At 38.5% G+C, this 26,079-nt stretch overlaps 1 protein-coding gene across 1 annotated transcript in view; it reads left to right on the top strand.

The window, feature by feature from the left end:
* Positions 1-26,079, top strand: part of LOC121849200 (protein arginine N-methyltransferase 8-like) — a 26,097-nt gene extending 18 nt beyond the window's left edge. The window contains exons 1-10 of the mRNA XM_042335325.1: positions 1-189; positions 6,827-7,024; positions 12,136-12,291; positions 15,343-15,406; positions 15,839-15,981; positions 16,360-16,447; positions 17,026-17,141; positions 19,614-19,764; positions 21,132-21,253; positions 25,336-26,079. The exon at positions 1-189 is cut by the window's left edge and continues 18 nt beyond it. Of these exons, the coding sequence (XP_042191259.1) occupies positions 118-189; positions 6,827-7,024; positions 12,136-12,291; positions 15,343-15,406; positions 15,839-15,981; positions 16,360-16,447; positions 17,026-17,141; positions 19,614-19,764; positions 21,132-21,253; positions 25,336-25,419 (1,194 nt within the window). The 5' untranslated portion in view covers positions 1-117 and the 3' untranslated portion in view covers positions 25,420-26,079. The remainder of the gene's footprint in view (positions 190-6,826; positions 7,025-12,135; positions 12,292-15,342; positions 15,407-15,838; positions 15,982-16,359; positions 16,448-17,025; positions 17,142-19,613; positions 19,765-21,131; positions 21,254-25,335) is intronic.

The following is a 26,079-nucleotide window of genomic DNA, read 5'->3' as shown; positions in this document are numbered from 1 at the left end:
AACAGTGGAGAGAGGGAGAGAGAGAGAGGGAGAGAGGGAGAGGTGGACATTTCCCATTGATTTCAACCCTTTGCCATTTCCAGGAGTGACCCCACACCCTCTCCTCTGCAATATCTTATGGGAACTAAACACTCGTCCCGGTGCCTGCTCCGGCGTGCAGCGAAAATGGCGGAAACTGAGGCTGTTGAGGTAAGGAAATCATCTCAACCCAATTTATTTTGGGGGTTGGGGAGGGGTTGGGGAGGGGGAGAGAGAGAGAGAGAGAGAGATCCCATCCTGAAGCAGCGCACTGGCACTGGCACTGGGAGATCTCTGTGAAGTCTTCTTGTCAGTCCCATTCGTGCTGTGTGTTGCCTTTGTGTGTGTTGTGTTTTGTGTTGTGTGTGTTTTGTGTGTGTTTTGTGTGTTATGTCTGTGTGTTGTGTGTTGTGTGTGTGTTTTGTGTTTATGTCTGTGTGTTGTGTGTGTATGTTTTGTGTGTGTGTGTGTGTGTTGTGTGTGTGTGTTGTGTGTGTGTGTTTTGTGTGTTATGTTTGTGTGTGTTGTGTGTATGTGTGTGTGTTGTGTGTGTGTTGTGTGTGTGTGTGTTGTGTGTGTGTGTTGTGTGTGTGTGTTGTGTGTGTGTGTTTTGTGTGTTATGTTTGTGTGTGTTGTGTGTGTGTGTGTGTGTGTTGTGTGTGTATGTGTTGTGTGTGTGTGTGTGTGTGTATGTTGTGTGTGTGTGTGTGGTGTTCCCCTCCCTCCTATTCTTGTGGTGTCGATACAGTATATTCCCATTGCTGACTGCTATTTCCCTCAATTGCATGTTCCTGGAATAGTTCGCACCATTTTCCTACACTAGTTATACAAGTGTTTAAAAAAAAGTGTGTGTGTGTTTATATATCTATCTATATATATATATATACATATTATAGAAATCTCTCCAGGTTTAAAGTAAAGGTTGAAGATACATTGTTCAAATGAGGCATATGTTTAGGAAACACACCCTAAAATTTCTGTGATGCAATGAAACACATTAGTATCGCTGTCCAGAGTGCTGGAGAGAACAGCTGCCAACCACTGCCCTGAGTAACACGACGAGGAGTGGAGAGGAAACACTATTTTTGGATAAATAACTGGTAAAATGCAATGTGTGTGAGTCTCTGTGTGTGTGTGTGGGTGTCTGTGTGTGTGTGTGTGTGGGGGGTATCTGTGTGTGTGTGTGTTGGGGAGGGGGGTGTCTGTGTGTGTGTGTGGGGGGGTGTCTCTGTGTGTGTGGGGGGGGGGTATCTCTGTGTGTGTGTGTTGGGGAGGGGGGTGTCTGTGTGTGCGTGTGTGGGTGGGGGGGGGGTATCTGTGTGTGTGGGTGTATGTGTGTTGGGGGGGCTGTCTGTGTGTGTGTGTGTGGGGGGGGAGTCTGTGTGTGTGTGGGGGGGGGGAATCTGTGTGTGTGTGTGGGGGGGGGTGTCTGTGTGTGTGTGTGGGGGGGGGGATCTGTGTGTGTGTGGGGAGGGGGTGTCTGTGTGTGTGTGTGGGTGTCTGTGTGTGTGTGCGTGGGTGGGGGGGTATCTGTGTGTGTGGGTGTCTGTGTGTGTGTGGGTGTCTGTGTGGGTGAGAACAGAGGGGAGTAGATTTCACGAGAAACACTACAAAATAACTAAGAGATACTACAGTGTGCGAGCACTCTGACAGTGATACCACTTTGTAAACGTAAAATGAAGTATTTGATCCCCAGACTGAAACGCTGATTTGCTGACTGCTCAGGAATCTAGGACTTCGTGTGGCTATTATTAGCGGCGGCGGTTTTGGAGTCTTTAAGGCATCACATTTATAGGCAGGATAATGGGAAAGGAAAATGGATTGGGCGAATTTATTACCAAAGTGTAGAAGGTACAAAATTGATGGCTTTCCTTCAGAAAGTGTGACCCATATTATTCCTTTATGTAAATGCGCGCGAATACATTTAGATTCGTCTTGGCTTTCAACAGCATCATCGATAACTTTGAGGATAAAATGCACGCGTGTTTTTTTTTCCCCTTCGCCGGTTCAGCTTGTTAACTGTGGGCTGAAAGACCACTGCTTTGAGTGACAAAATCACCCAGTTACTCGTTCAGTTCTTGCGGGTTATGGATGGTAGATACATAACGTGTAAGAACATAAGAATTAGGAAGGCAAAAGAAGACCAAGTCCATCCATTTCACCTTCTACCATCATTTGCATGACATGTCATGTCTCAGACTATATATTATATTATATTGTGGAGTCCTGTAGCTCAGTGGTTAGAGCACTCGCCTTGCAAGCGAGAGACCTGGGTTCAATCCAGGCAGAGGGCGAAACCTTGGGCAAGTTTCCTTACTCCACACAGAGCCTAATAATAATCCCTGCAAAACAAAACAATAATACATTGATCATTTTCAAACCATGACTGTTTGTGGACATTGCTGTGTGCAATTGGCTGCTGCATTTCACCCACAAATATGCAGTCAATTCACTTTACAATCTATTCTGTGAAGCACTTTGAGACGTCGAGAAGACGTGCAAAACGCTATATCAAATGCAAGGATTATTATTATTGTTGTATACAGAATTCTATCTAATGTGTTCTTGAATGCACAAGGAACTATTTCCTCTGTTTTAACATTACCAACTCCAAAAACATTTTAAGTTTCTTTTCATTATCAAAAGCGTCAATATTGTCGTTTTTGGGGGGGTCAAGAAATGCAATGCATTTTTTGGGTTGAGTTTTTTTTTCCATGATTCGTGAACCATGATTCGATTGAACATCCATTTGATTAGAATTCCTTCCTTTACTCTAATCATTTTGAGTTTGTATCCTTATCTTCAATAGATCTGAAGTCCATGGGGAGAAATGTAATGATATAAGTAAAAAGGATTTTGCATTTCCTAATAATAATAATAATAATAATCCTTGCATTTGATATAGCGCTTTTCACGTCGGGAGGACGTCCCAAAGCGCTTCACAGAACACACTGTAAAGTGAATTGACTGTATATTTGTGGCGAACGCGGCAGCCAATTGCGCACAGCAATGTCCCACAAACAGTCGTAGATTGAAAATGACCAATTTAATTATTGTTTTTAGTTTTGGAGGGATTATTATTGAAATGTGAAAATATAATAATCCTTGCAATATATTATAGCTCTTTATCAGATGTTATTGAGACATCTCAACGTGCTTCACAGAGTATACTATAAAGTAAATTGACTGTATGTTTTGTGACTGTATATTCTCTTCAATGTTTTACAATTCACAATTTATTAAGTGGCTAATGAGGTATTACTACAATGGAGATAGAACCTTTGCATTTGATATATTTTTGAAGGATTATTATCAGGCGTGTGGAGTAACCTTGCCCAAGGTTTCACCCTGCCGGGAATCGAACCCAGGTCTCCCATTTGTGAGGCGAGTGCTCTAACCACTGAGCTACAGGAATAAGGATGTGTGACTAAGAGAAAATTATATTCAGCTAACATGTTTAACATATTTAATTTGGTAGAGAGCTTGTAAAACAAAATGAAATTAATATTGCGGTAATGTAGATTTCTCATATCACACATTACCCTTACACAAAATGTTGAAACAATATTTTAAATGACCACTGATAACCCACCACCATTCCAACACATGGTAGGTGTATTTCATTACCTATTATTTCTGTGTAATACTAAACGATTGACTAAATTAATCCTGGGAAGAAGAGTGTGCATTAACCCTACGGTAAATCAGACATTAGATAGACATTCAGACTGAGGTCCCCTTTGTAAGCATGGTTTTAAAAATATGCTCTTTAATAAAACAAGTCTGCACTTCAGTGATTGTCTTGAATTGCAGCAAATCTACCTATTTCTTGAGAGCAATTTCAGCCATAAGGCAACCCCACTTACCTCTTTACCAAAGAAAATATGTTATACACGTGGTACACATTGATCTTGAAAAGACAAAGGTCTGTATAGATCCATATAGATTGTATATATGGACGTCCATTGTATTGGGACGTCCTCCTGACGTGAAAGGCGCTCTATAAATGGAATCTTGTTGTTGTTGTTGTTGTATAGAACCTCTGGTTTCACATCCAGTACTCAACTGGTCATTTGGAAAAAAAGTCATTTTGAGATACTTTAACCTACAAGTCTGCATACAACTGTTGGCTACATGGATAAGAATGAATACAATGTATTCTCTAACATACATATCATGAAACATACACATCACATAAATGACATAGATCCATTAGAAACTATACATATTCTATATTCTATACATATGGTATGTTCATATACCCAAGAGTGATGGTTCGCCAGTTATGACACATCCAGAAACCCATCAAAATGCTTAAGAATATCCAAGCCAGACTGCGTTTCACATATGTTTGGCATCTACATATGGAAATTTGCCCATGTCTGGAACAGAATGTGTATTTTCTTCCTGGAGGGACTCACACTGCTTATTCTGGATAGTACTAGCCACAGGTTGGCAAGAGCCAAAGCGTATGGACCCCAGAGAGTGTGTTGGAAGCCCTGCTGGAGTTCAACCAGCTTGCCATTGAAAGCGCTATCTGATAAAGTTCCTGCTGCATGCCTAGTTAATCACTTGCTAGTTAGGGCTTTGGCTTGCAGAGCTAACAGGAGCCAGGTGGGAAGCCATCAGTCCTTCAAGCTATGAGTGATAAATGATGCACTCTGAAATATAACCCTGTGTGGAGGGCGCTATATAAGTGCTTGTAATTGTTGTTCTAATGCAGTAAGATTGTATATGAAAATATTTTTAGGTATTTTCTTCATGTGTTTTACACGATTGGGAATGCTAAAGTACTAAGACTCAAAAATCTTTTACAAAAAAGATCATATTGTGCCTTCAAAATTCTGATCTTCATCCCTGAGTTGAATGTTGGTACTGATAGTAAGATCACAAGACAAGGAATGCGAAGCTTGCATTATACTGATAGAAAAGTGCTGAGGGCATCAATTTAAGATAATTAGCAAAAGAGCAAAAGAGGAGATCGGTAGATTCGTTTTTACATAAAGAGGAAGTCGAATGCCTGACTGGATGCAGTGGTCAAGGTCAATGTTAGCATTCAAGAGGGAAATAAAGAGATAACTAACAAGGAGTAATTTGCCGGTGGTAGTGGGGAAAGGCAGGTAAGTGGGACCGATTTAATTGCTTTTTCAAAGCATCAGCATATAAACAATGCCTATGGTCTTCTTTTATGTTATACATTTCCATGGTTCTATTTGGACAGTATTCAGTCATCAGACTGTGATAATTAAAGGGCAATTTAAATGGAAGCCAATTAAATTGTTCCCTAATATTTGGCTATACGTGGCTTGTGTAGTTTTACCAGAGATGATGAACCAGACTTTATATTCTGACACAATAGGTAAAAATAGGAAATGTGACCAACCAAGGCTTATAGAGGTTACCTTCAAGCATAAGCAGAGGAAAGCACTTCATACTGGAGAATGCAACATTGACTCTCCATTTGTGGGTGTGTGATCCATTGGATAAGACAATAAATGGATTAGGTAATGCTACAAACCTTAACAGATGGAGCAACTTCAGGAACGATAACAGCTGCAGAGGGCTCAATCTCAGTCACTAAAATAGCTTACATGAACCTTCTATGCTGTTACTGTTTTAGAGTTTCCAGTACCCCCACTAGCATGCCAACCATTCCTGCAGATAGATTTATATCCCTTGCATTCTGGAATCTTGTAACTTGTTCTCTTCTGTCCTTTCAGAATTGCACATTGAAGGGAATAGCAATTACTCTCCCACTCCCAACCTCCTCCACCCCCGCTCGGGTCCTAATCTTTGACTGTTCAGTGCCTTGGGACGTCCTCCCGTTGTGAACGGCGCTTTACAAATGTAATTTTATAATGTATCAATTATTGTAATCATTGGTTGATTATGTGGTTTCATGACACACAAACAAACTAGATTCAAATGGTGGGAATTATCACTCATTCACAGAGCAGATGTTTATAAACTAAAGAAAACACTTGTTTTATTTATGGAACATTTCAGTTGGGTTATTATCTGCTCCCCATAAATGTGTGACCTCAGCAATATCTGCATGCTTTTCAGTCTCCACTTGTTACATTTTTGACTTTGGCAGTAGAAAAATTGCAGGCAGGAGGGAGAAAGGAATAGAGGGATGCGGAAGAGGGATTAGGCATAGTGGAGGTCATGTGGAGTCTAAATGCCAGTATAGAACAGTTGGGACAAATTACCTGTTTCAGTGTTATAACAGCGCATGTAATTTGAGGTAATTATAAATTAGCTCTCCAAAACGTTCCTTTCTTATTTTTTCCAAGCTGCAAATATGTCATCCTGAATTTTTTTTACTTTTAGATCCATCTTCATGCCTTGCCCCCATGTCCCCTGCCTCGCCCCCACCCCACCATTGGCAGGCAGGCCTTCAGCCTCTCTGCCCCCACCCTCTGGAACTCCATCCCAATTAAGTATCTAAAAATGATAAACAGTCAATCCAAGTTTGGCGGTACATTGTGTTTTGTTCTGTCAATGACTGATCTGTGTAAGAACAATTAATGTAAAGTGTAAACAATAAACAAAAGGCAAAATACTGCAGATGCTGGAAATCTGAAATAAAAACAGAAGCCGCTGAGAACACTCAGCAGGTCAGGAAACATTAGCTCACTTTCCTCTCTCCATAGATGCTGCCTGACCTGCTGAGCATTCCCAGTGACTTCTATTTTTATTTTATAATGTGAAGTGTAAATATCTCTAGCCTTACTCCACTGCTTAATAAACCTACAGATATCTCTATATGAATTATTGTGTGAAATTACTTGTGATTTTTAACCAGGTAACCCCCAGTGGCCCTTCCCAACCAGATGAGCCTGTGGCTCTCACACAGCCAGTTCAATGCATCCAAAACACGCAGCTCACAGATGTGCAGGCCGACTGTCCAGGACGAGGGAAAATATCAAAATTCTTGACTCCGGACGAAATGACTTCAAAAGATTACTACTTTGATTCATATGCTCATTTTGGCATTCACGAGGTATGGATTTTTCTTTGACGCTATTGGGGAAAATGATCGTTTAAATATCTTATATCCCATTCTCCCAGGTTTAAGTGGTAGATAGCGGGGTCTCAATGGGGCTGAGCTGGCTCCAGCATGATGTGCTTGTCAATAGAATATCGGGATGTATTTTTGGTAGTCTGGTTCCTGAGCCAGACAGGTCTGCAGTACTCAAGACGGTGTTGATGACAGACCAGCCAGCCTGGATTGTCAGAAGGACTTGAAGAGATAGATGGCAATTGGGGGCACTTGGCTCCTGTTAACCCAGCAAGCCGAAGTCCTAATGGATAGAGTGGTCCTAGTTGGACAAGCAGTGGGAAGCTCATCAGGCAGATTTTGCAATGGCAACCTATGTGGTTTTACTTCGGTAAACACCAGCAATACCCCAAGCCTGGACTCTTGCCAACCTACACCTACTGTTTTATGGAATTAAGTGAGTCACCCTCTGGCTTCTAGGCAAAGAGAAATCTCGATAAGTAGGTTGCATGCTTACAATACAATACAAAATTACATTGTGTGGCACCTTTCACATCGGGAGGACGTCCCTAGGCGCTGGACAGTCAGGGATTTGGACCCTGCTTATGTGGAACTCTCAGTTTGGTTTGGATTCTCTTAAGCACTGTAATAACAACAGGTTTCTGCATGTGTTAGACACCTGGCTGATCAAAAATAAACGATCTACTATGCCAACTCAAGCACACACATTTTGCAAGCTGCTTCATATGTTGGTAACAGCAATTATATTTAAGTTAGTAAAATGACAGAGCTAATTTTCCACTCAGACATGTAATTATTAAGCGCTGCATTGAAAATGCAGCTGCAAATCAGTATTTGATATCTAGTAGAAAAGGACACAAGCAATGAGGGTGGGGGGAGAGTGAAAAGGTATTGAATTCCCCCACCTTCCAGTGTATTCAGCACTTTTCCCTTTTGTGTTCTAAAAGAGCTAATTTAATCCTAAATATGCTTTCACCAAATCATACTTTCTCTGGAAAAAGATCTGCACCAAGTATCATGAACATATTTGCAATATTTTGTACAACATCCACATTTCAGTGATGAAGCTTTTTGAAGGCTATTTCTTCTCTGCCCTCCCCCTCAGTCTGGTGGTAGTGTAGTAACCCATTGGCTCTTGTTGCTCCCCTCCGCTTCAACAGTCGGTGGCCTTGCTTTCAGCCACTACTCCTCAAAGCTTTGGAATGCCCTCCTCCATTCCCTCTGCCTTACCCCCTCCTTCCCCTCTTTGACTGAAGATCTTTCTCTTTGACCAATGCTTACGGTCACCCCCTAACCCTCCTAGGCTCCACAGTTAAGAGCTCCGAGACAGTGTCCCACATGAATAGCAAATAGCATACATGTATTTAAGGGAAAGCTCGATAGGTACATGAGGGAGAAAGGAATAGAAGGTTATGCTTGAAGGCTTAGTTGAGGAAGGGCAGGAGGAGGCTCATGCGGAGCATAAACACCGGCATAGACTAGTTGGGCCGAATGGCCTGTTTCTGTGCTGTATATTCTAATGTATTCTAATGTATGAATGGCGATATATGAATGCAAGTTGTTGCTTGCGTATTCTCCTTGCGCCATTCTGAGTATTTTTAGGATGGAATAAAATTAATTTCTTCTGCAGTTTTATTAGAATCATTGTTAACCGATTTAGCAATGTTTTTTTTTGTGGGACTTCAATTCTCGAAGAACCCGTTATCATCATACTAGGTTTATTAAGTTTCCATGAAAATAATACAGTAGATTTATTCACTTCATGTCTTTTTTCCAGTTGACCCAGCATTAAAATAATTGATTTCAATGCACACACATACCCAGATAAAGATACCCATGTGTTGTAACTAAATCATTTACAACTTTGTCTTTCAGTCAGTTGAGACAAATAGCTTTCCCACCCATCACCTAATGTCAGGTTGCAATTGAAATAAGTAGTGAATGTTGTAGATAAAGCTTTCTGACTTCAACTGTATTTTCAGAGATAAATGCACTGCTCACTATTTTTATTGCTATTGAATTGCAAAATTACAGTGTTATTATATTGAAGTTACTGAAAGTAGCTATGTACATATAAACGTTTTGTTTATCTAACACTTGCAGAACAATTACTCAATTAATTCGTTCTGAATATTAACCTTGTCTTTGCTTACATTTTATTGATCCTTAAATAGTTAAAACCACGTTATATATGCTCATCCTCCCATCTCATTCAATTTAATGTTAGGATTCTATTGCAGAGGATTGCTGGACTGTCAATTACGTTTCAAACAGCGGAACTTAAATGCTAAATTCCACAATTGAAAACTGCTTAACGTTTCCAGTATTTGCAGGGTCAATGCAAGAATCTGTTGTGCATTTGACAGCTGATTTTACTGCCAGAAACAGATCATTTAGGCAGGATGTTTACTTCACTTTAAGTGATTGACACACCAGGCTTCTGCTTTTTCTTGTCTTCTGTTTGCACTCAATTCCCATTAATATTTGCCTTTATGAAACAAATCCGTTAAGCGAATGGATGTTATTAATGTTGTTAGATGTTGTTCGTTAGGCAATCTTGGCTGACTTCAGGCATTTTTTGCTAACCTGATTTGCATGTAGATTGTGTGCAGACAAAGACAGATTGTAACTTTAAATTTCCTGAAAAGTGTGGAATATCTTTTGGTGCTTATTTGCAGCCATGCAACATAATTGCGTAATATGCATCAAAATGTACCGTTGCAATGAAAAAAAGCAACGTTTCATATCAGATTTAAGATGATATATCCAAACAGTTATGAAACACTCATTTTTCACACCACTCTGCCATTTGTAATGAGAATGATTATTTTGGCTTATCTTCTGTGCTAAAATAGAAAAGCAAAGAGCATTTCTTTAATACTGTGACGTTCTCCCTCCCATGAAGCCTATGTAGTACTGTCATTGTTTGGCTGGGGTTGCATTGCCTAGTTTCACTTCACTCACAAATCTTCACACATAGCGTTAGTACAGTATGCTCTCGAAAAAAGATTTTGGACCAATATCAAGGATTACTACATTCTGATAGATAGTAGCAGTTTTCAAAAATCTCTTAATTCTCAGTTCAATTCAAAACTTGAATATTGCTCCCACATAGCTTCTACAACCTCTCTTGCACCTCTGGGCAATTTCATCATCTGTTGCAAAGAAATAGTTAACATGTCAGACACGTCAATAAGAGGGCACAGGTTCAAGATTACAAATTGTAGGACAAACAGGAGGTATTTCTTGAAACAAAATGAAGAATAGAATCATAGAAATTTACTGCACTGAAGGAGGCCATTTGGCCCATCATATCTGTCTAGGCTCCTTTCAGTCCCATTTCCCCATACCCATGTGATTGAATGCAGCAAATTTTGCAGATAATTATAAGAGCCATTATTCAGAAAATAAATCTATGATGAGGACACAATGCAGTGGAACAGTTTGTACAATTCGTAAATTTTGTCGGTGATGTCTGTGTAATAAAGGCATCTGAACCACCATCAAGTTATAGCATTCAATGGGCTCCCAAATCATTAGTAATTTCCCCTCCCCTCAGTTCTCCCACCTCTTGAAGGTAATGACTCTCAGCCTTATTTCATTTCAAGGTGAACGAGAAAACGTCAAAGTCACTCACTCCTCGGGGTGCTGACCAGCAAAGCATAGAATCAGACCTCCTACTGCAGATTCAGGCTTCAGAGCGTGCACAAAAGCAAGTGCTATGTGGACCGTAGGAGAGAGCCATTACATGTTAATAGCATTGCAGTATTGTTAATGTAAAATCTGACCTGAATGCTGAATCTGTTAGTTCTAGCAGCAGGAAACGCGTTGAGCTGATTGTGTAAAAGGGTGAAGTGGGAGATGTGATCATCAAATTGTTCCAGCTCAGCAGAGGTTATATCTTTGTTAAAATTGGGGCTCATACTGATGCAATCCTATCACATCTATTTGCTAAGTTTACCTTCAGCTGCTATCACTAAACCACCCTGCAATCCATTTACCAGAAGTTGTATTTCTACTTGTACATATTTTCTATTAATGCCACTGATTATTAAAGTGAAAAATAGCATGTTGACATAACAGTGTAATATTAGCACAACAGAAGTTTAGACAGAGTATTTTTTGTGAAAGGACTTTCTTTTCCTTTTATAGAATATCTATATTCGATTCCCGGACGGGGCGAAGCCTTAGGCAAGTTTCCTTACTCCACACCCCTCTGTTTACCTTGTAGAGTAGGAACCCGATTGCTTGTCAATTGGCAGATCGCTTTCTGAGGGTAATATTCCCGCCCCCCCCCCCCAAAATGTGCTCACTCAATCAATGACTGTTTGGGGACACTGCTGTGCGCAATCGGCTGCCATGTTTCACCCACCAAATACACAGTCAATCCACTTTACAGTACATTCTGTGAAGCTCTCCTACAAATGTGATAAGGTGCTATGTCAAGGATTATTATTATTATCTATAGCGGCAGGCAAATGTCAGTTGCAGACTTTCATTTGCCATTATAAATCCCTTGATAACAAGTTCAAACTTGCAATTGGTGTAAAGGAGAGCAATTTCAAGTTAGGTTTAAGTGTCTGCCTTGTGCTGATTGACATGGATTTCAATGCTGGTCACTGTAAACTAGCAATTGAAATGGTTGGTATATTTCTCATGATCATTGCTCACCCTCTTGTTGTTCAATAAAAGAGAGAAATAAGAGAGAGAACATTTCACTGCACAGTCCTTTAAAGCAATAATCTTTCACAATACAGTGATATCTGCTCAGTTTTATTCATCGGTACAGGCGTTTTGAAAATTATAGGTAGTTGAGTTTAAAAGATTTCTGCAATTCCAAACTCCTTGTTAGATTATTTTAGCATAAACATCTTACCAGGGCTAGTGTTAACAGAATCAACCTACATTCTCAAATCAAGAAGATTCCTTCCTTTTTGGATCTAATTCAATTTGCTGCTTTATCAAAATATGACAGAAAAAGGAAAACATTCAGTTGTTGTCAAGCGCTCTGAGATGCTACACTGCGTGGAGGGTGCTCTATAAGTGCAAGTTGTTGGTGTTGTTAATATCAACTCTTCATTTTCTGATCACAGGAAATGTTAAAAGACGAAATTCGAACTTTAACATACAGGAGCTCCATGTACCACAACAAACATGTGTTCAAGGACAAAACAGTGCTGGATGTGGGAAGCGGGACAGGAATCCTAGCAATGTTTGCAGCTAGAGCAGGAGCCAAGAAAGTATATGGGGTAGGTGTTTTGTATTTTGCATTTATCCACTGTAAACTGACCGAGTACTTAAGTGAGCTATTCAGCTTTCAACAAAATTAGGAGAGTGCATTTGAAAGGTTTGTGCCAATCTATTCTTTTCTTCCTTTCCACTTCTCACAAAAGTGCTGAAGTGTAGCTTTACAAACACTAATTACTCTGTGATAAATTGTCCAAGTGGTAATTCTTCATCAAATAGCTTGATCAAACTCCATGATCAAGCCATCTAAGGCAGTCTATTATTGCAGGATAATAATGAACCCAGAAGAAAAATAAATCCTGACCACTTTCTATGGTCGTTCAATATTCCTTTGACCTTGTCCTTTCCCGGTCCAGCTGCTTAGAAAAGGCACTGGAGTGGTTTACTCACCTGCTCATTTTCCAATCCTCTGCTTAATGCCTCTCCTCTTGTGTAGGAGGAATTAACTATGTAGAGAATTATAGAGATGATTCCATGCTTTGAATCTTCATGAAGAGCTACTCTACAGAACTACCCACATCATTCCTTTAGCCCGTTAAAAACAATCACAGTTAAAAGATGACCCCTTATGAGTTAGACTGTGGGTGGTACAATCTGTAGGTGTTTTGTATGAATACAAGATGGACTAATGGATGATACTACATAAATGAAAGGCAACTGAATCACGCCTACATTTGCCTCACTATAAATAAAACAATTTATTTTTTTTTGCCCCCAACATATTGATAAAACACATCTTTCATTTTCCCTCACTGCCTTCACCATTATTTTCCAATTTCAATGTACAAAGTAAGAATTCTGTTTGTTTATATGGCATAGCTGCAGAATAATCAATAAGATGAGGTTATTATATTGTTTTGCTATCAAGTCAGCAACTATGGGAAAGGCTTATGTTTTAAAGTACTTTAGAGATGAAAAACGTTCACCTACATTTTTTGTATCAGCTAATGTGCTGTGCCTTCCAACATCAATTATACTATAGTGCATTAAAATAATTTTCCAAACAGTATATTTTGCAAAAAACGTATAGCATGGAAACAAGCCATTCAATCCAACCAGATGATGCCCATGTTTATACTCCACATGAATTTCCACTCGTTCTTTATGCCCCCCAACACCCCATTAAAAACATTTCAAAACCTTAACCAAGCATTTTAGGAAAACATGCACACTTCTCTAAATAGACTCACTCTCACCGAGAGCTTAAACAGGTCCAAAAACTAATTTTTCACAAGTGTATCCTCGTTGACAAAAGAATGAAACGTTAGCCACTTGATAGGACATAAAATATGCAAATTGCAGGCTCTCTATCGTAAATTGTGCACACTAAAAACAAAGCTAATTTTCTCGCATGAATGAGAAATTATTAAGACATTGAATACATAATCACCTCTCTAATATTGAATGTATTTATTAGATTTTCCAATGATTAAACCCAAGTTTTTACCTTCCTCTCATCTGTTTCCTTCTAAATTTAGACTCTGGTCCTTCTCGCCTAACTATGGAGAAAGGACATGGTGGACCAGATCATAGCCATTTGCACAGATACAAAAGCCTCCTAGAGGATGCTTTGGTCAATACTGATTGTATCCACCCCTTAGGTAAATCTGCAATCTGAATGTTCGTCAAGGTTGCAATACCTTGGTGGATCCATTAAAATTTTCAAAACTGAGGTGGTTAGATTTTTGTTAGGTCAGAGTATTAAGGGATATGGGGCAAGTCCGGGTAATTGGAGTCGAGGTACAGATCAGCCATGATCTTATGGAATGACGGAACAGGCTCAAGGGGCTGAATGGCCTGCTCCTGTTCCTAATAGCCTCCTCCCACATTCCTGTCAAGAGTCTGACATTGTTGGAGTGCGGTTATTGAGTTTTAGTAAAATGTTTGCCTACCTCCCCACTTTGATCCCAGTGCACTATGTCCCATTCCTTGAACAAAGAACAGATGAAACACTTGCGCATACGCCAATGGGGATTTTAAGATAAATCCATGACAAGTCTTGAGTGATTCATTTCCAGATCTCCATACACTCTCTTTGGGGAAAAAAAATTATTTCCCCCCCTAAAATGTTGTGGCGACTTCTGGTGAATAGAATGATTGGAAGTAAAATCTCATGATTTGTGCTGATGCGTAGGTAGTCTGTGGTGTGGAGTAATGGGACACTGGTTCAAACAAGCACTTCTTGATAGAGTGAACTAATTGATATTGGAATCTTGGCCAAGTCAATCAATAGATGCAACAGAGGGCTAGGAATAGTTGCCTTGTCAGAAATGCCCTTGAAGAAGAAATGGGATGGAGGAAAACAAATAAGATATATTTTCAGAACGAAAAGACAGTTTACCTTTATAAAAGTCAAATCAACATATTGTTTCCAAAAATAAAATGTTCTTTAAGAAGTAATAAACATTACAAAAATAAAACGGGAAAAGCAATTGAACAAGATAACTTGATATTAGTGATATAACTTGATTGGGGGTTAATCACATTACATCGGACACATTTCTTCCCTATAAATGCTAAATCACAAAGGACAAGTGCACACTCAAGGCTGCTGTATTCATGTATAGAAGGAACAGTCACTGCACTTTACAGTTTGAATCCTGTGAAGCACTTTGAGACGTCCTCCCGGAGTGGAAGATGCTATATAAAAGGCAAGGATTATTATTATTTATTCAGAATGTTATTATAATTCACAAACGTCACATGAAGGATATTTGAAGCATTTTCTCAGTGTTGTCTCTGTCTTTCATACTATCTCGCTTTATCTCTCTCTCTCATCACTCCTCCAGCTTCATGTATAAACCACCAATCATAGGGTGATTGCACAGAGCAGAGACAAAGAGCTTGTGAGCGATTTACTCACAGCTGTGATAATTTTTACATTTTGACAGTGACAGATTTTAAAGCATATTGGTTTGGTGTGAGTGACTATAGTGAAAGCAATTATTTTCAAAGTGCAGAGAGAATTGGTTGATGGTAAGAGAGGTTGGCAAATGCACTGGCATATTTAGAGCATAGCATTCCTTTATATTCTCCTTGTTATATTTCTGCAGATTGAGTGTTCAAGCATCTCGGACTATTCAGAAAAGATTATCAAAGCAAACCACTTGGATCATAGTAAGAACATTTTAAGATGTATTATAAATCATATTCTATCAAACAGTCAACTACTCTGTCAAAATGATCAATATAAAAAAAATCTAGAATGCACTTGGCTTGATTTAAAATGAGGGATTTTTTAATCTCGCAAAATTAAATGTTAATGGGGAAGGGGTGGGTGTGGGAACGTTTATATTGTCCGGTTCATCCACAAAATTATACACAGAAACAGATCTTTGTTTTTACAGCATAAAACAAAAATCTGACTCGTTTTGATAATTTTTTAAGAGGAAATGATTATGCAATGAACAGTTTGCCACTATGACCATGTTTAGCAGTTAGTAACATATTCTTGCATGATTAAAAGAAATTCATTGCATATTAAAACCAAATCCATCTGTTGAATTCTTTCCCAATTATTTTGTGAGATGTCTCTGGACTGTTTTACAGTAATCACAATATTTAAGGGTAAAGTGGAGGAAGTTGAACTGCCAGTGGATAAAGTGGACATCATAATCAGTGAATGGATGGGTTACTGCCTTTTCTATGAATCCATGCTTAACACAGTTATCTTTGCACGAGATAAATGGCTGGTAGGTGCACCGCATATTAAAATATCTGAAGGGGGATAGTTACTCATTTTCTAATTTTATTACAGATAAAACCAACCTATTGAGTTCCTGGGTGAAAAACCCGTCTAACTATGTAAGTGTAGAGAAAAGCAGACAAGTTTGGAATATAAACAGATTCTTCCTTGAGTGACAGCTGCCGTAATTGAAACTGACAGTGCTATCAGGTGGCATTGCACTGAGTTACCCAGATCCATCAGGAAACAAACCCTGATGTGAAATTGGGGCAAAGAACAATAAATGCATGCAAAGTCTGATTTCTTTTGTATGTGCAGTTCAAAATGTGATATCTTTATCAGGTGAATAGATTACGAGACCCATTTCCCCAAAATTCATCAACAGAAACCTGGAGGGCTTATGTTCCCAGACCGGGCTACATTGTACATCATAGCCATCGAAGATCGACAATACAAGGACTTCAAAATACACTGTAAGATCGCTTTTGAATGTTTATGCATTCTGTGTTTTTTTTATGTGATCCTTGATTGTTTTGAGGGTTTGAATCCAGCTGTGGTTTGAGCATTGGTTGTGATGCAGTGGACAGATGTTGTAGTACTTGCTACCACTGGCCTCTGCCAAAATCCATCAGAGACAACAATTAGGTGGTATGGAAGGATGTGATCTTGGGCAAACAGTAGAAGACATGGAACAGGGATGGGATGGAGAAAAATGAACAACAACAATAAATTGCATTTGTTTAGCTTTTTTCACGTCAGGAGGACCTCCCAAGGAGCTGGACAATAAGGGATTTGGACCCGAGCAGGAGATTGGGATCAGGAGGGGTGGAGGACAGGGAGAGTAGGTGTTGGAGGGTGACCAAAGGTGTGGTCAAGGAGGAGGGTCTTGAAGGAAGCAAGCTTGAACCAAACTTGAATCTGAAGAACCACGTAATGGTGGGACCTCACCGTTCCATGACACCTGGTGCGTGTACTCCAGTGCGTGGCGCTCTGCCATCTCCTAAAAAGATATGTAACTTCCACTAATGTTCCTATGTTTTATTCTCATCAGGGTGGGAAAATGTTTATGGCTTTGATATGACATGTATCAGAAACGTTGCCATGAAGGAACCCTTGGTAGACATTGTGGATCCCAAACAAGTTGTGACCAATGCTTGTCTAGTTAAGGTTTGGCTATGCTCTTCTGTCAAATAATACTATTTTACCTTTTTCTGAAGAAAGATTTTGTGTATTTTATTTCAAAGATGCAGTGTATCAAAGTTGGATTCTCACCTCCCCTGAAATCTAAATAATAATAATAATCCTTGCATTTGTTATAGTGCCTTATCACATCTTCAAGATGTCTCAAATCGCTTCACAGAATACACTGTAAAGTGAATTTACTATATTTTGTGGGTGAAACGAGGCAGCCAATTGTGCACAGCAGTGTCCTACAAACAGTCATGGATTGAGTGACCAATTTACTAGTTTTTTTTAAGGAATTATTACCCCCGGACAAGCGATCCACCAATCGACTAACAACTGGGTACCTACTTACTGCTAGGTAAACAGAGGCTTGGGGAGTAAGGAAACTTGCCCAACCCAGGTCTCTTCCTTGCGATATTTGGTATTAGAATAAATATTTTCAATACAGAATCTTCTTTTTCTATCTTGAAGAAAACTAATTTTGAGGCAGCTGTGGGATGGATACCAGAGCTATATTGCAAAATATTGTGAGACAATAACACTATACTTTAGCAAATCAGTTTTGAAGAGAAATTCGTAAGAACCCCGACAGCTGTAATGTCAGCAGTATCAGTATATTTTTAAAACGTTTCATTTTTGAAAGCACTCCTACTTGATGTGCTCAGTGATATGCATATATCCACAGGCATTCAGTTTATAATTAGGAATACGTCAATTACAAACATCTCAGCCAGGATTTCTCTCAAAGCACTAATGAAGAAAAAGGACTGTTGATATCTTACCCTGACTATTAGCTTGCTTAATTGAAAGGCGAGGTAGATCACCTTGTGGTTACCTTGGTAAGCCATTAATTCCATTATGACTTTGAGACATCTTCAAGGCGTCTCAAAGAGCTTCACAGAATATATTGTGAAGTGAATTGACTGTATGTTTCACCCACGAATTATACAATCAGTGCACTTTCCAGTATATTCCTTGAAGCGCTTTGAGATGTCTCGAAGACGTGATAAGGCGCTATATCAAAGTAAAGGATTATTATTATTTGTGCAACTGTTCAGACAATTTGCAACAGCAAATGGAAGAGTTTTGGAACCACAATAGCATAATTCTCTGTGTTATTGCTATCTTTTTGCGTTACCTACACAGGCTTTCAGATGAAGTTTCAAAACTCACTTCCATTAGAGCTGAATTAAACAGTGACCTTACACTTGGTGGGATATCCTTTAGTGCTCCAATTCTTGAAGGTAGTCTGGGAGACATAAAAAAAATGCCACATTTTAGATCTGTATCTGTACCACCGCCTTTAAGTTAATGTTTTATGAGTTCGTGCAGTATTTTAGCCTTAAACTACAGCTGACATGAAGTTCTTGACATGAACAATTGCTGTTAGTAGCAATAGCTTCACCCAAGAGGGCATTCGTTATGTTTCACAATCACCGATTTGTCTCCATTTTGTCTGCCTTGTGGACAGAACAGCACTTAGGACACATAAACCACGTTTGTTTGAAGTGGCTTCTGACCTTTGGATTATTATTGCTCCAGCAGATTTCACTTCCAACATTATGCCCGCTGTGCACATAAATTTATAATGAAAGATAGATTCCAGCATGGTTGCCATTCACATCCAGCAGTTAGGGTAACCTGAGTGTACGCACTTGCACCGAATAAATTGCCAAATATTTTTGGAGCAAACTACAGAAGGATACACCTTGGGTAATAACTGATAAATGCCCCAAATCTTGAGAGATATTACATTAACACAACTGCCCACAAAGAAACAATGTAGATTACTCACCATTCTTGAAGCACTCCCGAGCCCTGGAGTAACCCACGTCCTAAAAGCATGGTTTTAAATTTAAGATTGTACAGAATATTGGATAATTCTTAAATTCAATCTTATTTTGAAGCTGGGTTTTGTTTTCTTAAGCAGCAAATGGCTTCCAAAGTAAGACCGAGTATAAAAATTATCCAAAATTCTATACAACCTTAAAACAATGATCTCAAGGCTTGGATTATGAGAAGTTTCAGACATCTGGCTCTTTGAATAAAGTTATTCTGCTACCTTTTTGCAGTCTAGGAGATTACGTTAAACTAATTGGAGCACTTAACATTCTCTGTCCCAATATTGTTAAATCATTTGGTACATCTAGTTCCATTATCTTCAGGACCTCGGGGAGAAAAAGTGATCCTTCAGCTGCTTGTTTTGCAACTGTTTAACGAGTAGTTTGTTCATAGGAACAGCCAATGAATTTCCTACACATGTTGTTTGCTTGTTCCTTTGCTACTTTATGATTAATTGAATACTTTTCTCAATGTACTGAGCTCGCAATATTTGAATAACCATTTAACAGTTTATGTTTGGCATAAATATTAATAAGCTGGCTCTTTATATTTTTGAATTGAGTGCTTTTAAAATATCTTTGGAGGTTATTGAAGGAATATTTTGTCATCCAGGAAGTGGATATCTACAATGTGAAGACTGAAGACCTGTCATTTACCTCTGGGTTCTGTCTTCAAGTCCAGCGAAATGAGTACATACATGCTCTGGTTGCATATTTTAACATTGAATTTACAAAGTGTCACAAGAAAACTGGATTTTCTACAGGTAACTCAATCGCTTATTTTTTTTAAGCAAATGGTTCTAGTGCAATCTGGAACAGATAAAGTGAATGGTTGGGTCTCATTGTATAACTTTGATATTAATTTTTTTAAAACTTATATGTAAAAATGATCCAGATTTATTAATAATAATCCTTGCATTTGATATACAATACAATATTGCATTTGTAAAGTGCCTTTCACGTCAGGAGGACGTCCCAAGGCGCTGAGCAGACAGGGATAGGACCCGAGTAGGGCTATAGCGCCTTATCACATCGTTGAGATGTCTCAAAGTGCTTCACAACAACAACAAGAATGCGCATTATATACCGCACTAGAATACAAGAAAACCAACTAAAACAATCAATAGAGGGAAAAGATCTGATTAAAATAAATAAGACACATAGTCATTGTTCTCATGAATTAATATTGAAGGTCATGCATGCTATTTAAACAATAATTTGAAACAGGTTTAAAATACTCCTAATTTACAAGTGGCTCATGTCACCAGAGATGAGGGAATAGAGAGTATACTTTACAAAGGACATTCTAACCAAAGGTAAATTCTTGTCTTTCAGTCAGAAGCAGCGTGAAAGGCTTATCTCTGCAGTGTCCTCACCTACATTTGTGACATGAAGGTCTAACATGTACTGATTCATGACAAGAGCCGCTAATATTAAGTACTAGTGGTAATAGGAACCTACACCACTCTCATACAATATACTTCCTGATCCCAATGTTCCTATGGGATGTAATGATACACTCCGGTTATCAGTCATTACTTGCAGCCACAGTAACAAATTGGTGCATCATAGACCTCCGAGTCAACTAAACTGAAAGCAACTCCAATTATAATTATAATAGACACAACTAGACACATTGAACATAGCAATTATTTGGACCTAGAAAAGGCCATCTATCGCTTTAGATTTTCAGCTACATCTATCCACCTTCTCTCCCTTGTCTCTCCGCACTGAGTTGTTGCTTGAACCCATTTATACTTTGTGTTCCAATGATCTTCCCAGTTAAATATTGAAATCGACTATTTTTTTATTGATACTGATACTTGATTTATTAGCTGCACGGGTATCAAAATGACGAGGTGTTTTTGCTCAGACACTTTGTAATTGTTACAATGGTATCACAAGTGACTACAAAATTCAGCAGCTTGCGATCCCATATGAATAAAGGCACTATAAGTAAATTGATTGTAATAAAGTCTATTGTTTTCAAGTCATCTGTGGATTCAGAGGATTTATCCAAGCAAAACATGTTTGAGGCTGTGAAACATAAAATGATAGTTTTATTTTAAAATTGTTAATGTCTGTAGCTGAAGCTTAAGTATTTTTGACATCTTATTATTTTTCTCTCTAGCCCCTGATGCACCATATACACACTGGAAACAAACAGTATTTTACTTAGAAGATTATTTGACTGTAAAACGAGGAGAAGAGATATATGGATCTATAGCTATGAAACCCAATGCAAAAAACAATGTAAGTCAATTCATAAACTTCAACCCAGATATAAAGCTCATATATTTCAAACGTGGTTTAATGTCATTTTTAATATTAGTTCTACATAATAGAATGATTGATCCATTGGTTAATTTGTTTACTAATAAAAAAAGTACAGTATTTCCATTTGTTTTGTGCTGCTACTGTGATTATCATTTGCATTCGTCATGTGTATGTTTACTGATTCATTAAACAGGAATTATCTATGTGATTTGTTATGATGTAGAGACCAGTTTACGCAACATTGATCTGCCAAGTGTAGAAATGAAATGGCAGATGCCTAATAAATTTTAATTTTTATGTTTCTTTTTCTGTATAACTAGGCGGAATTTGAAAGTTTGCTTTTATGTCTTTTGCTGCTTGATCAATATTATCAATAATGAAACACAAATATATATATATAGATTTATATAAAAAATGAAAACAAAACTAAATAGCTGCTCCTAAGGCAAACAAGACTGGAGCATGTTCTGATTCATTTTCTTATATTTCTAAGTTAAGTAACTTTACAGTCTGTTAATGGGTCAGCATTAAATGCAATGACTTACATGTTGCTGAGCCATACAGATCAAGATGATCTTTGGTGCAATCCTTGATTTATGTTGATTTTAATCAGGATAGAGGTGCAACAGTAGACAGGATTGGGAATACCAATGTTCTTATTCAATACTTTATAACCACACTTGACAGGAATTACTTGTTACTGACTTTGAAAACTCTCTGACGTGTTAAGGCATTTTAAAAATACTCATTCCTTCTTTTATTTATGCGCCATTCATCCTTTGAAGAACTGACCTGTGCACAAATGCAATTGAAAACTGTGAAAATCATACATTTCTAGGCATAAGTACAGTGGTTTTGAACCATATGGCTGTTTTCATGCAGCACAAATGGGTCACACTTCATTTCAGTGACAGCAATGGACTTGACATTTTTATCACACTGAATTAATTCCAATTCACAAGTAGGATTTTTCTTGCACGTGCAATTTTTATTCATATATTACATTAGTAAAGGTATTCTGAAATTAAAACTACCCAATTGCATCCTTCATATGAAAGGGTTCACTTTTTACCTTCGACTTTTAGATCTTCTAATGAACATACTCTTTTTGGATCAATTTGATCCATTCTGTGGTTTGATCCATTCTGTGGTTTCAAAGTGGTTTTCTGCCACTATTGCTCCTTGTTCCAGTGTGCAACAAATGTAAGTCATTGCGTTAAAATCCAATCCTCACACTGTCAACCAGGTCAATTTCAATATTGTGCTACATAAAACATCCATATTGCATGTTATTACCACAAAGATGCGTTAAGCATTCACATTACATGTTAGCTGAACAGAAACCAATTAAGCTGCCACTTGACATTTATTGTGAATATAACTAGCAGCAACATCAAACATAATTCTGCTTGGCTCAGAAGAACCAAAGCCAATCTTATGAAGATGTAGCCTAATCCAATGTTCACACATCGTGCTCTCAATTGCATGTTTCATCACTATGCTCTGTTTGCCCGCTGGTCACTCAAATATTCTCTTTGCCTGTTACTGCTGTGTCTTTACCCTAATGGTTACAGTTAGGCTTTTGTACCTTGACATTCTGACTTGAAACATATTTTGCAATTCAGCTTTGTGCCCTTGGCTCTGTGAACTCCAATGTCTTTACTGCTCTCTCAACTGTGTCCCTAACCCACTTACCATATGATTCAGTTCAGCTTGGGACCTTCAATATCCTGCTCACTCTTATAATAATCCTTGCATTTGATATTGCGTCTTATCAGGTTGTTGAAATGGTTCAAAGCGTTTCACAGGATGTGCTATAAGATAGATTGATTATTTATTTTGTGGGCGAAAATGTGGAAGCCAGTTGTGAACAGCAAAATCCCACAAACAGCCATGACGTGAGTGACCAATTTTATTTTGGGGACTGTTGGTCAGGACACCAATAGAAACTCCATTCTCTTTTTTGAAGAGGCAAATCAGACCTTGGTTTAATGTCTCATCCAAAGGAAGGCAAGTCCGACTATGCAACCGCCACCACTACAACACTGTATTGGAGTGTCAGACTATGTGATTCAAAGTCCTGACGTGAGCTTGAACCCACAACCTTCTGACTCAGAGGCGATAGCGTTACCACTGCGCCAGGCTGACTGACATGCTCTGCCTCTCTTCCAGACAACTGTCTTCCTCTCTGCTCCTTAGCTGATTTTAGCACAGCCTGTCAATCAATCTCTCTTTTCCTTAATCCTACTCGTTTTCTGGTTGTGCTTCTACCTCAGCTAATTCTCCACTTTTGCTTCATGGTGTTTCTGTTGTGAACACTTCTTTACTCACCTGCTGGAGCTCCTGGGTTTTCTACCTTATCATTTCCTCTCAGTACAAGTTGCCTTGCTAGAGACGCAGCTCATTCCATTTTCAGTCTTTTCATTTGAACCATCCCTCGAAATCTGACCCGCCTCCCCAAATTACAGTTAAAAAGCTTCTTCCCTCCGTTACTGTTGCTCTTCGCACCTGTTCTTGAACTTCCAGAAACCTTATACCTCACCTGAAAGCTGTAGTTGTTATATTACTATGCTGATAAAGGTGAGGGGTGCCAGTGCAGGGAATAGAGCACAATATTTTCTACCTTTGTCATCTGATAAGTAATATATATAATGTGTTTCAACCTCAATTGCATAAAAGATATTTTTTCTGTTCATTTCCTTCACTGAAGTGCGTAAATTCTGGTCAATGTTCCGTGTCACGACTTTGACACTGCACAGTTATAAAAAGTCACTCTTATTAGAGGCCGACATGATCAGTGTCAATATATGGGTCTGAATTTCAACTCTAATCTCTCTTGTGGCCTCATTGAGCAAGACTGTCAAGTTAGCAGCTGTGTGTGTTGATTTGTAGATAGTTCTGTGCTACCTCCACTCAGCACTGGGGTGAGCCCTCAATTAATTTCAAAATTTGCCAGGCAACAAAACCACAATAATTTCTTCTCATCAATCTGAGTTGGATTTGAAAGCAAGTCGCAGCTAAATAAAAACAACAGCACTACCCGTTTCTCACAGTAACTTTGAATTAAGTGCAGACAAGCCACAAACATTGTCGTGCTTTTATTTAAGCCACTGGCCTTATTCTGAGTAATGTCTAACTAATGTAAAACAATGCAATTCTCTTTCCAAATTCTGTATGTGTTATAGCTGTATGGCTATTCACTTGCTTTGGTGCATATTTAGTATAAATTCTTGAGGTGAACAAGATGTAAAACATCCTATGAAGACTATGTGATGCTTCCTGTCTCATAGTCGACTGGATCCCGTTATTGTTTTTCAATATTCTAATTGAAAGCCAAAATATATACCTGTGAAAACCCTTCAACATGAAAATACGTTTAATTCTTTCCTGGGCTTCTCTTTCCCAAAGGATCAGGAAATCAAACAGCCAATCACTCAAAGCATTTAACCTCACTGAATGGCAAGAGTCAGGTTACAGCAGCAACAGACAGATTTTCATATGAACACAAAATGCAAACCCTTTACGCCACAATCCTGTGGGGTTGAGCGGTGATGGAGTAAAATAAATCTAGCTATAATTACTTCTTAAAGTCATGAATAGGGGAGATTATCAGTTTACTTTGGTTTAGCATACACACTGCTCCTCAAGATAAGCTATCTGGTTCTTCGTATTTTCATGCAGTGTTGTCTGTTGTGCCCCGCGGGGCAAATCTTAATGCTGAATCTTTTTAAATCTCTAACATTAACTTAGTTTGCATCGCTATGAAAAATGAATTTGTACGATTCATTAGGGAAATGTGCACCAGCGTGTACCAAATAATGTGCGTGTGCCATCTTGTGACAAGATCCTTGAGAAATAACCTTGAAATATATTGAGATTCAAGTCCAGGTTAGTTCTGAGATATGAATCAACAATGCAACGTGGGTCTCATAGATTGGAACATTTTGTAACTTAAAATAGGAAGTTAATTTTGTCCAGAATTATTGTTTGTATATTTTTGCATAATTTGCAGATTATCATGATCCCACATACTGAAACCTAATTTATTTCTATTGCAGCGTGACCTGGATTTTACAATCGAGTTGGATTTTCGAGGTCAGCTGTGTGAATTATCTCTTTCTCATGATTATAAAATGCGTTAAGTGCATTCTATTGGAAGAATAGCTTCTTGGCTCTTCATGTCACATTTCAAACTGTTCCGATCACTCTGGAATGATTATACGCATATTAAAATGTAGAAACGTATGAACGCAGATGGCAAAGTCTGCTGTCACTCAAGAAATGTTCAAAATAGCGCTTCAAAAATAAAACAGATACCAGTGCTATGCATTTGGCTGGTACTATTCATTCAGAAAATTGGTAACAGAAACAAGATGTGCTCCAGCATTCTGGAAATCTAAGCTGCAGTGTTAAAATGAAAGTCGTTATTTTTATTGACAGAGCACACGCCCTTTGAAGAAGTGGAGGATGTCAATATGAATGCTGGGATAAACTTATTCTTAGCTACATATTAATGGTTGTTTGATTTCTTAACTACCAGTGGGAAGATGTGATAACATTTTTTTTGCTTAAAATGTAAGTCAAGGACTTTCAATATAGATGGTCCAAAATCCTACCTATCCTTAGTCTGTAAGACCATTTGATCTTGAAATTTACAATTATACAGAACTGTGCAAACTCTTAAATTTAGCCTGAATGCGGATGTCGTTCTTTTCAAGAACTAGCTTACAAATTATTGCAGAATTTAAGAATTTCCACAATTTTAAGAGAAAGTTTTTTCAGAGTAAAACAATGGAATATTT

The sequence above is a fragment of the Callorhinchus milii genome, unplaced genomic scaffold, assembly GCF_018977255.1.
Source record: "Callorhinchus milii isolate IMCB2004 unplaced genomic scaffold, IMCB_Cmil_1.0 Scaffold5, whole genome shotgun sequence".
In the NCBI taxonomy this organism is placed as follows: Eukaryota; Metazoa; Chordata; class Chondrichthyes; order Chimaeriformes; family Callorhinchidae; genus Callorhinchus; species Callorhinchus milii.
This window is presented reverse-complemented; position numbering and strand designations above follow the sequence as displayed.